This window comes from Panthera onca, chromosome E3, assembly GCF_046562875.1.
Source record: "Panthera onca isolate mPanOnc1 chromosome E3, mPanOnc1 haplotype 2, whole genome shotgun sequence".
Taxonomy (NCBI): Eukaryota; Metazoa; Chordata; class Mammalia; order Carnivora; family Felidae; genus Panthera; species Panthera onca.
The window spans coordinates 4,737,689-4,755,361 of record NC_138354.1 but is presented as its reverse complement, the minus strand read 5'-3'; the positions used below and the strand labels follow the sequence as shown (position 1 = coordinate 4,755,361).

The 17,673-nt window shown below is 53.1% G+C and overlaps 1 protein-coding gene across 2 annotated transcripts; it reads left to right on the top strand.

The window, feature by feature from the left end:
• Positions 1-736: 736 nt before the first annotated feature.
• On the top strand, positions 737-14,983 carry INTS15 (integrator complex subunit 15). 2 transcript variants are annotated; one of them, XM_060649555.3, is made up of 6 exons: positions 737-1,188; positions 1,729-1,950; positions 4,057-4,222; positions 8,865-9,389; positions 10,390-10,429; positions 14,235-14,983. In XM_060649555.3, the coding sequence occupies exons 1-6, from the start codon at positions 1,027-1,029 to the stop codon at positions 14,434-14,436; spliced, it is 1,317 nt and encodes a 438-aa protein (XP_060505538.1). In that variant the 5' UTR covers positions 737-1,026; the 3' UTR covers positions 14,437-14,983. The 2 variants fall into 2 exon arrangements, with proteins under 2 accessions (XP_060505538.1, XP_060505537.1); XM_060649554.3 differs by having other exon boundaries at positions 738-1,218.
• Positions 14,984-17,673: the final 2,690 nt, after the last annotated feature.

Here is a 17,673-nt window from a genome sequence, read left to right as displayed (position 1 = left end):
GCAGGCTCCAGGCCCTGAGCTGTCAACACAGAGCCAGAGGCGGGGCATGAAGCGACCAGCGGTGAGATCATGACCTGAGCCGAAGTTCCACGCTTAACCGACTGAGCCACCTCTGCCCTATTTTTAAAATTCCAAACTATCACCCCCTACCCCTCCACTGTCCCGTTAATTCAGTGCAAAGAGATGAATGCGCAAGAGTTTCATAGAAAGTGCTGAGGGGGTTTTGGAGGGGAGGGTTTTCAGGAGCAGAATACGTAAGATTCCCATGGCCAGGCTGCTCAGGATTGGGGATTGGGAAGAGGGGACTGGGGAAGAGGACTTGGGACTAGAAGCTGGAGGCCAGGGGTAAGGGGGCATCATTTGTCACTGCAGCGCCAAGAGTTCCGGAGTAGACGTAATCTTTACAATGAACTGCCAAGGCCTGAGCTACGGCTCAGCACACCGGCCTACCTTACAGGTGGGAAAGCGCGGTCAAATCCAATCCAATAGGCTTTGAGCGCCGCGCAGAGGAAGCAAGGGGAACTTCTCGTCTTGCGCGCGGGCGAGTGGAGCGCAAAGTCCAATGAGCGTTCAGTGGCGGGTGCGGCGGCCCAGCGAGCCCCTGCAGGACCCACAGGCGGTCGCGGGGCCCGGGGGCGGGGCCTGAGGGGCGGGGCGTACCTCCGCGCGGGCCGGCCGAGCCGCCAGGTGGCGCCCTCCCGAGAGCCCGGGCCTCGCCGCGGCCCGCGCTTGGCCCCTGCGGGCCGCCGTCGCCGCGCTCGGCATTCCGCCGCCGTTCGGCCCCGCGGCGTCGGGCTCCCGCTGCCCTCGGTGGCGCCGCAGTCGCACAGCCGGGCGCCCGCTGGCCGGCGGCGGCGATGGCCCCCTGAGCAGGACGGAGCGGGAGCGGCGGACGGGCGGGCGCCGGGGTCGGCGGGCAGAGGTCGTGTCGCGGCCTCTTTGTCTCGGCGGCGGCGGGCGCGCCCGCGGGGCCCGGGGCGGAAGTGCGGACGCGCTCTGGACGCCCCGGGCCGCAGCGGCCGCACCATGAGCGACATCCGCCACTCGCTGCTGCGCCGCGACGCGCTGAGCGCCGCCAAGGAGGTGCTGTACCACCTGGACATCTACTTCAGCAGCCAGCTGCAGAGCGCGCCGCTGCCCATCGTGGACAAGGGCCCCGTGGAGCTGCTCGAGGAGTTCGTGTTCCAGGTGCCCAAGGAGCGCGGCGCGCAGCCCAAGGTGCGGCGGGCGGCCGGGATGCCCGCGTCCGCGACGAGGAAACTCCCGCTCCTTTTCCGCCTCTCGAGGTGGCAAGCATTTGCCAAACCGCAGACCCGCTTGCTGTCTCAGGCTCCGTTCTCGCCCTTGGCCGTGCTCCTTTACAGCAGCCCAGATCCACCTTCTCTGGCGTCCTGAGCATTGCTCAGCCGTGTGCCTGTTTTGCGGGGCGTGCGACAGCCAGGTGTCAGTAGTGCTACAGGGAGAGATGTTAAAGGCCCGTAACCGAGAGTCTTAAACCGCTGTAGGTCATCCTGAGTCCACCCAGGATGATGTACGATTCTGTATAGTGACGTTTCCCGAGATTAACAGAGTTCTGCCCCCTGGGACCCGGCCTTTAGAGGGGTGAACAGTTCCCTGGGCAGGGGGGGGTGGGGTGGGGAATAGTATTTTTCCTGTTTTCTTACTCTACGAATTAACGCATCTGTTGAAGCTAAATTTTTTATCGTTTTTCTTGGATTTGTTTTACAGAGGTTGAATTCACTTCAGGAGCTCCAACTTCTTGAAATCATGTGCAATTATTTCCAGGAGCAAACCAAGGACTCTGTCCGGCAGATTATTTTCTCATCCCTTTTCAGCCCCCAAGGGAACAAGGCTGATGACAGCCGGATGAGCTTGTTGGGAAAACTGGTGTCCATGGCGGTGGCTGTTTGTCGGATCCCAGTGTTGGAGTGTGCAGCCTCCTGGCTCCAGGTACTTCTCTAGAAAGAGCCTTCTGAGAGCCTCTGAAGAGGAGTTTAGTGTCAGGAATTTTCCTTGTTTGGATTTCAGGAGAGGCCTTTTCTATCTTTTCTATATGTTATCTCCTCCGTGTTGCTACCCGGCACGCTGATAGCCTCCTCCTATGTTTATAGACAGGTAGTATCCCTTCTTGAGAAAATAATAGTTTGGAGTGGTAAATGGATTTGAGAAGAAAAAAAAGTTCCATCTTCAGAACAAGTGAAAAATCATTTTCCTTAGTTGAATGTGGTAAGGTAGTATTCTGAAAACAGCTACACATGTAGCCTCCAAGATAGGATTTTTTGTTTGTTTAAAGGTCATTATAAGTTAAATCATACACTTGGGTCAGTAAGCACGTAACTTGTTTTGCATTGTTCCAGGGTGACATTGCAAAGATGATGGCTCTCCCGATGGATATGGACAGAAGAGCCGTTTTTAAATATCAAAGGAAAAGATGTATATTTACAATAGATTTTGTGTTAGCTGGTACTTTGAAAGATTCATTTTGTTTTGCGTTTTGTTACTCAAGAGTCTTTCAGAAACTGATAATCTACTTAGAGTAATTCTTTAAAAAAATTTTTAACATTTATTTGTTTCTGAGAGGCAGAGACAGAGCACAAGCTGGGCAGGGGCAGGGAGAGAGGGAGACACAGAATCCAAACCAGGCTCCAGGCTCTGAGCTGTCAGCACAGAGCCTGATGTGGGGCTTGAGCCCATGAACCGTGAGATCATGACCTGAGCCAAAGTTGGACACTTAACTGACTAAGCCACCCAGGTGCCCCTAGAGTAATTATTAATCAGAACTTTGCTTAACATGATTCTCTATTAAGCTAACAGAATTTACCACGTTCAGTTTCACAGACCTGCTTAATTCTCAAGTATTTGAAATCATTTGGGGTTGTTTCCCCCTCCCCAGTTTATGTAGATGTTTTGCTTGAAATCTGTTTATCCTCAGAATTTGGTTAGAGACATAGATATAGTGGTCTCTGTAGCACACAGGTAAGCTTCAGTGGAATCTATACGTTCATTCTCACCAGTCTGACTTCTGGGGAATGTGAACTGATGGTGTGTGCTGTATTTAATCTCACAATTACCTCTATCCCTTGGTAACTTAGTGAAGTCAGGCTTAGCCCCTTGTAATTCATTACATAATTTCCCATTTATCTCTCCTGATGCTATTGTGCTGGCTTTTTGGCAAAATAAAAGCAGATGTCAATGGCAGGGTCTTGGTGGCTTGAGTCAGGGATCGTCACCACCACCAACCCTCCACCCCCAGGGGTGAGTGGCTACCACTCCCTGCTAGGGAAGGTAGCGTTGGCCGGTTTGAGGTTGTGGGGGCAAATTTCAGCCTGAGGGAACAATCTGGCACGCTCTCTCCTTGCAGTTTCCCCTCTAGGCCACAGTTGGCCCTTGGAACTAGAACATCCTGAGCAGCTGTTGAACGTGGCCCTAGCTACACATCGGCCTCTGAGTGGGAAGGAAAAAGGCGGGAGAGGCTGGTGATACAGGATTTGAAAGAATCACGGGAACCCATAAGGATAGGATTGTAAGAGAAAGTGAGACAGCACTGCTCTAAATCACATGATAGCTCACAAACTCTCCTCAAGCTCCTCAAAGTGGTAGCCACCGTTCATTTCTGCTTTTGGAGTCTTACCTGTCAGGTCCCAAAAGTTGTCATTTCCTCCTCTGAAGTCCGAGGTGATCTTCACTAACTGCACTTCAAAGCAGGGGTCAGCAGGCCTTTTGTGTAAAGGGCAAGACAGGAAATAGTTGAGGCTCTGCGGATCACACAGAGTGTTTCACAACCACTCAACTCTGTCCTGGTAGCATAGGAGCTGCCTTACACAACAGGCAAGCAGATGAGCAGATACACGTCTCTGACTTACAGAAACCGGGGACAGGATGGATTTGGTCCGTGGGCTTTTGCTTGCCAAGCCCTGCTTCGGAGTTAGCTGTGAACATCTTTATCTCCTCTGGGAAGTGGAGTGCCCGTTCTGGGGGGGTCTTCCCCGTGTGTACGTGGTTGTAGCCTCCCAGCTCACGACACCTGTAGTCACGTGGACTGTGGCTTCTTTCCAGCGGACGCCGGTGGTCTACTGCGTGAGGTTAGCCAGGGCCCTGGTGGACGACTACTGCTGTCTGGTGCCCGGATCCGTGCAGACGCTGAAGCAGATATTCAGTGCCAGCCCTCGCTTCTGCTGCCAGTTCATCACGTCCGTCACTGCGCTCTATGACCTGTCGTCAGGTAAACCTTAAACAACTTGTTGCTCTCAACAAGTTCAGTTCTTGGCCACTTTCGTGTCCCCTCAAACACCCAGGTAAAATGTCTAGTGAATGCTTTGGCGTTTTTGTTTGTTTCCTTCTGAAATGTGTGTTTTATTTTTGGCTGAAAGTGAAGGAAGTGGGCCACCCTGACTTCTGGAACTTGCTAGCAGGGAGCTTTCCGTAGTCATTCCCTCTTGCCTGGTTCGGAGTGGTCCGAGGGGCAGACGGCCTAAAAAACGCTAGGGTCAGATGTCTGGGGAAGTCATGGCTTTCTCCCCAGGCAGGATTTGCTTCGTTATCCCTCACTGTTATTTTGAAACATAACAAAACTTCGGGAAAGTTACAAGATTATTGTAAGTTGTAAGACTCCCGCCTGGGTTCACCACCTGTTAACATTTGCCATGTTTCTCTCCTCCTTTCTTCCTCTCTTTCTCTGCCCCTCTCTCACACTCACTCACAAGTACTGGTTTTTCCTGAACTTTTGAGGGTTTGTTACTAACGTCTTGTACTAAGTCCTTAAATATGTATCTTTCTCCCAGGAACAAGAATGTTCCCTTACTTAACCAAGATACTGTTATCACGCCTAAGAAACTAAATATTGAGGGAACAGTATTTTCTCTTATATAGCCTATGTTCAGATTTCCTTGGTCATCTCAATAATAACCTCTCCCCCATCCCCCCAGAGGTCCGGAGAATTCAGGATTCCATCAGGGATCATACATTATACATGGCTGTTACGTCATTTTGGCCCTTTCAAATCTTGAACAGATGAAGCATTTTAAAAAGTCTCTTTGACATTGGCTTTTTTTTTTTTTTTAACATTTATTCATTTTTGAGAGACAGAGTACAAGCAGGGGAGGGGTAGAGAGAGAGGGAGGCACAGAATCCGAAGCAGGCTCCAGGCTCTGAGCTGTCAGCACGCAGCCCGACGTGGGGCTCGAACTCACAAACCGCGAGATCATGACCTGAGCCAAAGTCGACGCTTAACCGACCGAGCCACCCAGGTGCCCCCTGACACTGATGTTTTGTTAGAGCTCAGACCTGTTGTTCTGCAGAATATCCCTCAATTTAGATTTATCTGGTCGTTTCCTTGTGCAAGATTCGAGTTCAACATTTTTGGCAACAGTCCCACTGAGGTGGTGATGTGTTCTCAGCCTGTTGCATGAGGAGGCTCGAGTGCCGCTTCTGTTGTGAGGTTCCTGAGGCCTCCTCAGGGAGATGTCGGGTGAAGTTCTCCGGGCAGCCAGTAGATGGCATTTGACTTCAACTGGGAGGAGCCCGTGTGCCCCGTCCCCCCCCCAGCGTCAGAGCCCTCTGGTCCAATCATTTTCTGCAGATTCCAAATCAAGAAAACCAGTATCAACCTCTCCGGTTGAGCTGGAGTGGGAGTCTCAGACCCACACTCACTGGGCTCTGCTGCCTTCTTTCCTCCCCAGGGGTGACTTCCGGGGAACACGGGTTGACAAACAGGGCTCTGTGGAGCAAACAGGGCTCTGTCCTTGCGTGACCCCTATGGCTCATGTGAGCCCCTGGACAGGGGCTGCGGCCCTGGGTTTCCACATGGGAAAGTTTTGGACCTCATCCTGGTGAGCAGTTTTTCTGCAGAAAAGCCTGCTTTTCTGCTTCAGGTTCCTCCTCCTTTGCCCTCCGCTCTTGCTGCTCAGAGGGCCGACCAGCAGTCTCCTATTCTGGTCTGAAGCCTAAACCAGCAGCTGGAGAGCCTTCAACGACATTTCTGCTTCTGTACAGCCCAGCAGCACCCTCAGTATATACTTGGACCTTTATTTCCGCCCCCCTTGCTGTTCAGCTTTTCCGTTCTCTTGAGAAAGCTCGCGTGGACGTAGTGTGGACGTTGACATGTGTATCGTGGTCACATGCGCTTTCTGCCTTTTCTGTCACGGCAGCGTGCCCCTGGGACTAGGGCAGGTCTTGTGAGCGGTGCCCTGCGGCTGGAGTGGGATTCTCCCTGGCGCTCTCCTGCAGAGGCTTCCTCAGAGCGTTGGATAGCTGGGAACAGTAGTCGGGCCCTTAGTTTTCCCATAGGAATGATTTAATTCAACCCTTTGTGTAGCTTCCCGGTTGATCAGTGATTCCACGCCATCAAGGACGGAAATTTACCTTAACACTGGGAACAGATTAGCGTGGAAAAGGAGGCAACGTTCAGAGAATACCGCCAGTGTTCCAGAATGGACGTGAGACATGGTATTTTTCTCTTAAGCCAGTTTGCCAGTCTGATATGTCAGCGATTTTTGGTTTTTTTTACAACTGCCTTATGGGGGTATGATTGACGTACAAAAAGCTGTACATTTCTAACGTATACCGCCTGGTGAGTCTGGACATAGGGAGGTCGCCGGGCACCCAGCAGTGGCGCGGTGGCCCTGGCGGGTGGACCTGGAGTCCACGGTCAGAATGGTGACCGCTGTCGCTCTTGGGAGCCTTCCTGGGGAGTCTGTGCCTTCCAGCCCACAGGATGGAAGAAACTCCCCTAAGGAGACAGAACCTTGTCTTGCCCGGATGGTGCAGACAAGCTGGGTCTCTGAGTAGGACGGTTCACTCGAGTCCACACACACACTGCACACGCGGGTCACACACACCTCCCTCAGGCTCTCAGAGGTGCCTCAGCGTGTGTGTGTGTGTGTGTGTGTGTGTGTGTGTGTGTGTGTGTCGGGCAGGAGGGGTGGCGTGCCGGACAAGAAGGTGTGAAATTGGCGTTCCCTCTCAGGGGTGATAAAGGGGCCACACACAGGGTCCCCCTCCCCCCCCCGCCACACATTTTGCCAAGTAAAGGCTGCGGACGACATTTCATGACGGAAGGGCAGGGCACAGTTTAACTGCAGAGCAGAAGGCATGATCTCAGGGAAGAAAGCCCTGGTCCCTTGAGAAAGAGCAGCTGGAGCCTCCACGCACACGTGTCTCGCTCGCCCCACGCTCTCCTGTCTCGTGCTCGGCTCCGGCCTCAGCGTCCTGGACGGGCTTCTGTCATCTTTAGCGCTCCTCCAGCTGAGGGCTCGACAGCCCCAGAGACAGGAGGCCGGACACCCACTCCCGTGCTCGCAGACGACCCCAGGGCTTTGTGCACCAGCCCCAGGATGGCAGTGCGGCCAGCTGGTTAAGAGCCAGGCCACCTGAAGCCGGATCTGGGCTGGCCTCATACTTAAAAACTTTTTAAAAAATATTTATTTATTTTTGAGAGAGAGAGAAAGAGTGTGCGAGTGGGGGAGGGGCAGAGAGAGAGAGGGAGACACAGAATCTGAAGCAGACTCCAGGCTCTGAGCTGTCAGCACAGAGCCTGATGCGGGGCTCGAACTCACAAACTGTGAGATCATGACCTGAGCTGAAGTCGGACGCTTGACTGACTGAGCCACCCAGGCTCCCCAAAGCTTTTTTTTTTTTTTTTTTAATGGACCTCAGGTACACAGAATTTGATTATTCATCATCCTTGGTCTGTGATACTTAATTTTTTTTTTAATGTTTATTTATTTTTGGGAGAGACAGAGACAGAATGCAAGTGGGTTAGGGGCAGAGAGAGAGGGAGACACGGAATCCAAAGTAGGCTCCAGGCTCTGAGCTGTCAGCACAGAGCCCGACATGGGGCTCGAACTCACGAACCGTGAGAGCATGACCTGAACCAAAGTCGGATGCTCAACCGACTGAGCCACCCAGGCACCCCATACTCATTTTTTTTTTTAACTTTTTAAGGTTTATTTATTTTTGAGAGAAAGAGACAGTGTGTGAACCAGAGATGGGCAGAGAGAGAGGGAGACACAGAATCCGAAGCAGGGTCTAGGCTTCGAGCTGTCAGCACAGAGCCTGACATAGTGCTCCAACTCATGAACTACAAGATCATGTCCTGAGCCAGAGTCGGACACTTAAACCAACTGAGCCACCCAGGCGCCCCTGACCTCATACTTTTAGTGAGTCCTGGGGAAGTGACTTAACATCGTCGTGCCTCAGTTTCCTCATCCGTTCTATAATAGGTGGCTTGTTTGAGGAGTGAGTTAATCTGTGTAAAGGATTTAGAACAGTGCCTGGCCCATCGCAAAACCAGAAGGAATGTCAACATTTATTTTTATTGCTCTTCTCTGTCTAGGCTATGGAACGTGCAGGGTCTCCAGGGTCATGGCAGGTCAGGCTTTGCTTAGACAAAGATTCCAGATTTGGGGCTGGGATGGCTCTTGGTAGCTGACTGACCACAGACCGCACTCTGAACTGTTCTGTGAAGGCCACTGTAGCCGTCACAGGAGACAAAAGCTACTCTCCGGGAAGGGATGGGGGTCTGGCGGTAGTTTGGGACATAAAGAGTGTGCAGATGTATTTACATTGACCCATGGGATGAACTTCAGGGCATTGGAGGAGTTCTAGGGAAGTGTCGATTTAACAGACATTTTTTTGAACCTCACTGTGGCCAGACAGTCCTGGCTCCGGGGCTAAACATTGGCCAGGACAAGGGTCTCAGCCCTCACGGAGGGGACGTTCTGGGAAAGGGGACGGAAAATAGGCGGAGCACATAGTGTGAACGTCAGGTGCTGCTGAGCTGTGTGCACTTCGGGGTCCGTCTCCCGCCATCCGCTTACGTCACTGGGGCCGCACACCCACCTGACTTACGGCTTCTTTGTTGGCAGATGACCTCATCCCACCGTTGGACTTGCTCGAGATGATTGTCAGCTGGATTTTTGAGGACCCGAGGTTGATTCTCATCACTTTTTTAAATACCCCGATTGCCGCCAACCTCCCAATAGGATTTTTAGAGCTCACGCCGCTCACTGGATTGATCCGCTGGTGTGTGAAGGCCCCTCTGGCTTATAAACGGAAGAAGAAGCCCTCCTTGTCCAACGGGCACGTCGCCACCAAAGTTACAAAGGACTCGGGAGGGATGGACAGAGACCCCCACCTCCTGTACTCGAAACTCCACCTCAACGTCCTCCAGGTCCTCATGATGCTGCAGGTGCACTTAACCGAGAAGAATCTTTATGGGCGCCTGGGGCTCGTCCTGTTTGACCACATGGTCCCACTGGTGGAGGAGATCAACAGGTTGGCGGATGAACTGAACCCCCTAAACGCCTCCCAGGAGATCGAGCTCTCTCTCGACCGGCTGGCGCAGGCCCTGCAGGTGGCCATGGCCTCCGGGGCCCTGCTGTGCACGAGAGGTGAGGACTCCCTCGCCCGGGCCCTCCTGGAAGGAAAATAGGGACTCCTGGACCAGTGCTGCTCTCTGCCCCTTCACAGCTTCTCTCCTCGTAGCGTGAGGGACGAGGGCAAAGTTGCACAGCTTCCCCGGGTAGAACACTGACTGTGATGTCTGAGTGTCTCCTGGCCGCTTTGCCCAGGAGCAGGGACCCTTTGGGAGTGAGGATGATCCCTCACTGTCTCTCCTCGCAGAGAACCCTTTCTTTTCCTGCGTCCTTTTTTTATTGAGGCATACATTACCTACCACGGTGCACAGGTTCAAGTGCACAAAACATTCCCTTCACCTGCATCCAGGTCCCTGATTCTCCACTGCGGTGCTGGCCTCTCCCAGTGTCTCGTAGAACTTGTGCTTGTTTAGTGACTGTGGGCTTACAGAAGTGGCCTGTGGCCCCAGCTGGCGCTCATGTGATACGTTTCCCACTCGGCACTCTTGGGACACCTGGGCCATCTGCTCTGCTCAGTGAGAGCCTTGCCACTGGAGCCTTTCCTAGCCACCTGCCAGATTGCCAGTAGACCTGCCCCTCCTCCTGAGGCATGTACTCTTTTGGGGGCCTCATTGTTAAAGCAAGAATTGAAGGAAGAGAGAACACAGGGGTTTTTTTGTTTTGTTTTGTTTTAAGTTTGTTTTGAGAGAGACAGAGACCGTATGAGTTAGTTGGGGACGGGCAGAGAGAGTGGAGAGAGAGAGAATCCCAAGTAGGTTCTGTGCTGCCAGCACAGAGCCTGATGCAGGGCTCAAACCCACGAGGCCGTGAGATTGACCTGAGCTGAAACCATGAGTTGGCCACTTAATCAACTGAGCCGCTCAGGCGCCCCGAGAGACTACAGTTTCTGAGTGGTGATGGGAAAAGGCAGTACAGGCACTATTGCTATCTTACCGGTGTCCTTGAAAAGAACTCAGTGAACATTTCACCTTGTTGTCTCCAGTCTGTTCCTGATCATGCGTCTCCTTGATTTCAGATGACCTGAGAACCCTGTGCTCCAGGCTGCCCCATAATAAGTAAGTGCCCTCTCAAATAATTCTAGCTGGGCGGGGGCGGGCTGGACATCTTGTCCTGGCTTCCTGGATAGGACAGCCAGCTTCCTGGCTTCCGTGTGTAGGGAGCTGCCAAAGGACCCGATGATAAGTGGGGAGTGAGATAGCATAACCCACGTGAGAGAGCAACTCGAGGAGATGCAACCACCTTGCCTGGGAGTCCAGGAAAGAAACCTGAGCAAGCTCGGAGCCATTTACCGCTCTCTTAAATTAGCGCACGTGTTTTGTGGTGACTCCCGGCGTCCATGCGCGTGTTGTTGGTGGTATTGTGGGTTGCGCGGCCCTCTGGGAAACACTTCAGAGCCCTGGCCTAGGGCACAGCGTGGCAGTTAGGCCTTGTCGATGGATGGCACTGACTGGGTTCTGAGCATGGGTCTAACTGGTTTTCTGTGCTGCTCGGGCATTCCCTTCACCTGTTTCTGAGCCTCCGTTTCCTCCTCTGTAAAGTTGGCCTGGGGAGGGGGCGGGTAATTCGCCTGTGCCCGGGGTTGGAGGAAGGATCAAATGTGTTGGTGCTTGTAAACTTCCAGGCCGAGTCCCTGGCTCGTGGGAATCTGCCCGTAAATGGTGGCTATTGTCATGATTTGGGGGTAGTGGCGATGACAGAGGTGAGGAGCGGGAGCTGTGTGGTCACAGCTTCTGGGGGAGAGTCCAGGCTGCTGCTTGCTGTCTGAATGACCTTTGGCAAGTTCCTTATCTCCCACTGCCTTGTTTTGATGTAAAATCAAAAAAATAACAGTACCTGCCTCTTGTCTGCTCCCCTCACCTCTCCTGCCCCGCCCCTGAGGTAGGATTTTTGTGAAGATTAGAGTAAAAACTCAGTGCTTGGAACAGGCCTTGGTGTGTACCAAGTATCTAAGAAGTATTAGCTGCTGTTGCTCTTACTGTTATACTCAGGCATGTCGCTTGATGTGATTAGTTTCACTGACTCTAAGAAGCAGAAGCCAAGGGTGCAAAACTGTTTCATGCAAATACAGCATCACTAGTAGCAAAAAGCTGGAAGCAACCTAACAGTCCCAAAGCACGGGGATCCCTAGTAAATTAGTAGTGATACATCAGAAGGGCAGAAATCATGTATCCACTGAAAAGAGTAATTCTGGCGTCCTGGTGAGGAAATGTTACAGTTGAAGGCAGAACTCCCGCCACCGCGGCAGTGTGCACAGGGACAGAAAAGAGTCAGTGAAGCCGGTAGGATTACTAACACTCTTCTTTCTTTAGATCGTCAGGGGCCGGGGCTCCAGGGCTGGCGTTGGCAGGCAGTGTGGATGGAGGGTGCGCGAACCCGCCGCCTGTGCTCACGGCTGCCCAGGGCCTGGCCCGCCATCGCCGCCAGGGCCGGTGCGCCTGGGCACATGTGGCAGACCAGTAACCGGGATCGGCCAAAGGCCAGCTCGTGGGCTGATGGCGAGAGTGGTTGCAGCCTGAGGTCTGCGTCCCCGTGTGTGGTTGGGGACTCCGTGTCAGACCCTGCAGCGAGGGGCGGCTTCCGTCAGGTGTCTGGGTAGATCCGAAAACCGAGTATATCTGAGTATCGTATTGGTGGAGTGCGATGGCTCCTGGTGAAGTAGAACCGTCCTGCTTGAGATACTCTGTCAACAGCATGGACAGCTGTCCAGAGGGCCACCTTTCCCTCAAGAGCCCCTACTGTTCCTTTCTTGCCCCCACCCCCACCCCTGGGTGTAGGAAAATTCCCTGGCATCTGAAGACGTTGTTTGTATGAATAGGTATCTTCCTGCCCCTCTTCCAATAATCCCGTTGTAGTATTTCTCTTCTTTGTGCACAGCTCTTATTTCATATCTAATGTTTTTAGGGCATTAAAATGATGACAGGGTTTAAATCCTTTATCACCTCAGCATTATCGCTAGAGGTCCCCATTGGAACCCCGGTGGAACTTAACAGCCGGCGCTAGGCCCTGCCCTCCTGGCACATACCGGACGGGCAGCCTGGTACCGATGCACGCAGAGAACTTGTAGTCACTTGGAAACTTTCTTTGACTTGTGATAGTCTTTTTTCTGTTGTCCTTCTGAATAGACTGGAAACTTCTTGAAACCCATTTTATCTCTGGCACAGTATGCAGGTTCAAACGAATGTATGACCTAAATTTTGCCCCTGTAACACCCTCCTTAGATTTATTTGTTTGCTTATTTTGATTGAATTCCTCACCCCGAGTTAGAAAAAAATAGTAACATAAATGAAAAGGGGCTCAGAAGAGCTTCAGGCGAGGCACCAGCTTTTTTCCTGACCTCGGCTTACTTTCTGAGCTCCTCCCGTGGGCTCTGGGCACCAGACTTTATACCGGGGGCGGGGGGGTGGACAGGGGGAGCGGCAGTGATGGTCAGTCTGCAGACGACTTAGCCCCCACCTGTCAGAGCTCCAGGTAGCTGGCTGACAGTAGCCAGGGCAGGGTGGCCTGGGGTTGCTCCTGGACCCAGCAGGGCAGTGTGAGGGAGAGACAAGGAAGTCCTGAGTGTGAATGGTTGATGATGTGGAGAGGCCGGTGTAGACACTGCAGACACAGAACCCAGTTGAGGCATGGCCTTGGGGTGTAGCTAGGAAAGCGAGAGCAGAGCCAGTCTGTCCCACACAGAGGCCAGGGGAGAGAGGGGAGAGGCCAGGCTGGGGAAGGAGGCCTCCGTCCTGAAGAGGAGAGGGCCAGAGAAGCTTCTCTGATTCCGGCGTTAACTGGGTGGGTGATTGGGTATTTGGTGCTAACTGCAGGGTGTGGGCGGGCTAAGGCCTGGAAGCTCCTGATGTGGGAAAGTTAGCAATCTTTGCTGGTCTCTCTGGGAGGGAATGTGGGGTGGCGAAGATAGGACTGATCAGAGGGAACTCTTCAGGGAGATCCAGAAGGGACCAACACTGGAAACTGAAGGGGATTCCAGGAGGGAGACCCAGGCCATGGATGTCCGGAACCACAGAGAGGAGAGCACAGGGCGGAGAAGGTGCGGGGCACCTGGGGCCTGGGGCGGTGGTGGGCGGGAGGGTGTTGGGGAAGGAGTGATGGGGTATGAAGAGTAGGGCTGGAGTGTGGCTGTCACCCTGGAGTGAAGGAGCAAGTGAGCAGGAGGGTCGGAGCCTCCTGGTGGGGGTGGGGGAGGTGGCCCCTGAAGGTGGGAAAGGGCTGGGTCCCGGCCTGGGCCATCCCAGGGGCAGGGCCATCGTGGGGGCGGGGCCTACCCTATTTAGGGCGGAGTCTATGAAAGACCTGCTTTCTAGTGGCTGTGCTTGGAATTCAGCGGAGACTCAGTCACTACGCATGACTCTGTGGCCCGCCGTCCTTCGTGCCATCGGGCCTTGGTCACGATCTTCCTAAGTGTACACTTGGGGCTGAACCGGATGTGGGAGTCCCCAGGCCACAGACAACTGAGGCTGTGCCCAGAGCTCCTGGGGACTGTAAGCCTCGTGCAGACCCTCCCTCCGCAGTCTTCTCGCCGTCCCACCTCCGGCACCCACTTTGTGGTTTCTCCGATGCGACGCCACAGGATCCTCTCCTGGGGGCGGGGGGGGGGTCACCGTCTCAATCCTGCCACCTCCAGGTCAGTTCTCCTGCCGCTGTTCCCCAGCCACAAGCCGCCCCCATGCAACGCGTGTTCACAGATCTCCATGCCCGGAAACGTGCAGGCTCTGGACCTGCAGCTGGTGCCCCTCCTGGCGCTCGCGCGAGGCCACCGCCGATCCAGGCCTTCTGTCCTTCCCGGCCGCAGCACATCCACGAGTGGACGGGCCCGCCCAGCCGCCGCACACCTAACCCTTGTCCTTGTATTTGCAGCCTGCTCCAGCTGGTGATCTCGGGCCCGGTGCAGCAGGCGCCCCACGCGGCGCTCCCCCCAGGCTTCTACCCTCACATCCACACGCCCCCGCTGGGCTACGGGGCCGTGCCGGCCCACCCCGCCGCCCACCCCGCGCTGCCCACGCACCCGGGCCACACCTTCATCTCGGGCATGACGTTCCCGTTCAGGCCCATCCGCTAGGCCGGCCCCGCGTGCCGCCGAGTGGCAGTGTGCCTTCCGCCGGGGCCGGAGGAAGCCTTCCAGAGAAAGGGGGAGCCACCCCATAGAAGAGGACCTTTGGGGGGCAGCCGGCGGCCCCCCTCCCCGCCCCTCAGCGGCAGGACTGTCTTGGCGCGGAAGCTGCGCGGCGTGGGGAAGTCCGGGTGCCTCCCGCCCGGGTGACGGTCGCAGGAGTCCAGACCGGATGGATGGAAGGAAGAAGGCGTGCCGAGTGGGATGGGCGTCCCCAGTGCCGATTCCGCCAGCCCGAGGGCCTGTGTGGCATTTCAGATGCGCCGGGAGCCCGAGCGGCCGGGCACGGGTGTCACGAGCAGCCTTTGCAGGTCCGTTTGGCTTCTCTGCTTGTGAAGGTGGCGGGTCCCTGTCCCCAGGGTCTCCAGTAGCTCCGAGAGCTCGACGCTGGGTGGGGGACCCGGCCAGGGCCGCCCTCACCGCCGAGGACCTTCTCTGTTTTATTGGGGTCTAAATTTTCCTTTCATATGTTCAAATAAATTTTTTCTAAACTGTTTTATAGAGTTTATGGAATGTATTCTTAAAACTTAGGAAACGTGAGGGGCGCCTGGGTGGCTCAGTTGATCAAACGTCCGACTTCAGCTCAGGTCATGATCTCAGGGTTCGTGGGCTCTGTGCTGACAGCCTGGAGCCTGCCTCAGATTCTGTGTCTCCCTCTCCCTGCACCTCCCCTGCTTATACTCTGTCTCTCTCTCTCTTTCTCTCTAAAGTAAATAAACATTTAAAAAATTAAAAAAAAAAACAACAAACTTAGTAAACGTGAGCGGCAGCAATGCCCTGTCCACAGTCATCAGGGAGAGAAGACGGGATACAATTTTAGGCACTTCTTTTGACAGAAACCCAGAGGATAGTGTCCCCTCCACCGTGCAGGGGCGCCCCAGGGCTGTCTGCTTCCCTTGGTTTTTTCCTAGCATGCGATGGAAGGTATGAGCTTTGATTTCTCATTTACTAGTTTGGGGAAGGAAAGGTCCCGGTAACTACGAGGTTGCACTGCCCTGGGCTAAAAGTGAGGAATGACAGAGGGTCACAGTGAACAGCGAGCAGTAAAGGGCCGAGATTAACCTGTGGGATGAAATGTAACCCTGCGGTTTGTCTGCCCTTGTGTTCCTGGCCAGAGGCCATGACAGGAGAGCAGACCAAACCAGATTGCCTAATAAATTCCTGTGTGTGTTTTTTCAAGTCTGGAGTTCGGGGCATCCCGCAAGATAAGGAGCAATGAGCCAGAGGCAGCTGCGTGTTAAGGGCCATCCTTGGTTGGAAAGGACCCCAACCGCAAGCGCTTTCTCAGCCACAGGAGCCTGTGGCTTTCGGGGGTTCCCCGCCATGCTCAGCCAGTGGGTAAGAATCAGCCTGCAAGTGAAGCCCCTGCAGGAATCTGTTTTTCTTTCTTTGTTTTTTGCTTTTTTGGTTTTTTTTTTTTATAATTTAAAAAAATGTTTTTATTTTATTTTTGAGGCAGAGAGAGACAGAGCATGAGCGAGAGAGGGGCAGAGAGAGGGAGACACAGAATCCGAAGCAGGCTCCAGGCTCCGAGCTGTCAGCACAGAGCCCGACACGGGGCTCGAACTTCCAAAATTCCTTAGAGACTTACTCTATCCCTGACCCCCTCCCAACCTGAGGGCATATAATGAGTTACCTGTCACAATCCCAGTGCAACTCTTCCTGCCCACAAGTCCTGTCCCCTTGCTTTAATAAAATCACCTTTTTGTACAAAAGACGTCTTCAAGAATCCTTTCTTGGCCATTGGCTCCGGACCACCCCGCCATCAACCCAAAAACTTCATCACTGGTCCCAGGAATTCAGCTGCCATTTTCAAGGCTACTTCAGAGCCTGGTCTCAGGGCAGAGTAAGGTCAGATGTCACAAAGTTTACTGCTCTTACCAAGATCAGCCATTTTTTTAAACAGGTACTTCTTGGGATGCTGCAAGCTTTTAGCTCATTGCTAGTCATTCAAAAAGGTTGATTTTGTATTGCTGTTATGAAGGGGCTGGCTTTCAGAATCCCTTACTCCACGATTTTCATTGACTTCAATTCCTTAGCATTCCATTTTGAATTTATATGTTGATATTTTAGCTATATCTCAGGATTTTAGTTTAGTTAATTTTTTTTGGGGGGGGGTTCTCTAGGGATTGTAATTACGGGTGCCTAACTAGACTGTGGTCTACTAGGAGTTAGTATTTTAACACTTAGAGCAAAGTGTACAAACCTTACAACTTTACCGCAACATTATACGTATTTTAAAGAACTTGAGAAAATTCGTCTATTACATTTATTTGTATATTTATCATTTTGTTGCTCTTTCTTGGTTCCTTAAGTTCTAAGCTTCCCTCTGGTATCATTTCTCTTCTGCCTGAACACCTCCCTTTAGCATTTCTTTGAGAGCAGGTCTGCTAGTGATTAATTCTCTTAATCTTCTTTGATCTGAGAATGTCTTTCTTCACCTTCCTCCCTAAAAGGTATTTTTGCCCCACATAGAATCCTGGCTTGATTATTTCTTCTATTTAAGCACTTTAAAAATGTTATTCCACTGATGGGGCACCTGGCTCGGTCAGTGAGCATGTGACTCTTGATCTCAGAATTGTGGGTTCCAGGGGCACCTGGGTGGCTCAGTTCGTTGGGCGTCCAACTTCGGCTCAGGTCATGATCTCATGGTTCGTGGATTCGGGCCCTGCGTCGGGCTCTGTGCTGACGGCTCAGGGGCTGGAGCCTGCTTCAGATTCTGTGTCTCCCTCCCTCTACTCCTCCCCTGCTCACACTCTGTCCCTCTCAAAAATAAATAAACATTAAAAAAATTTTTTAAGTAAAAAAAAAAAAAAGAATTGTGGGTTCCAGCCCATGTTGGGTGTAGAGACTACTTAAACATAAAATTTTGTGGGGAGGTGCCTGGGTGGCTCAGTCAGTTAAGCGTCTGACTTTGGCTCAGGTCATGATCTCACAGCTTGTGGGTCCAAGCCCCACGTCGGGCTCTGTGCTGACACTTCAGAGCCTGGAGCCTGCTTCAGATTCTGGGTCTCCCTCTCTCCCTCTCTGCCCCTCCCCTGCTCACTCACTCACTCTCTCTCAAAAAATAAATAAACATTAAAAAAAAATTTTTTTTAATAAAAAAGTAAAAAAACCCTTGGGACGCTTGGGTGGCTCAGTTGGTTAAGCGTCTGATTTCAGCTCAGATCATGATCTTATGGTTCG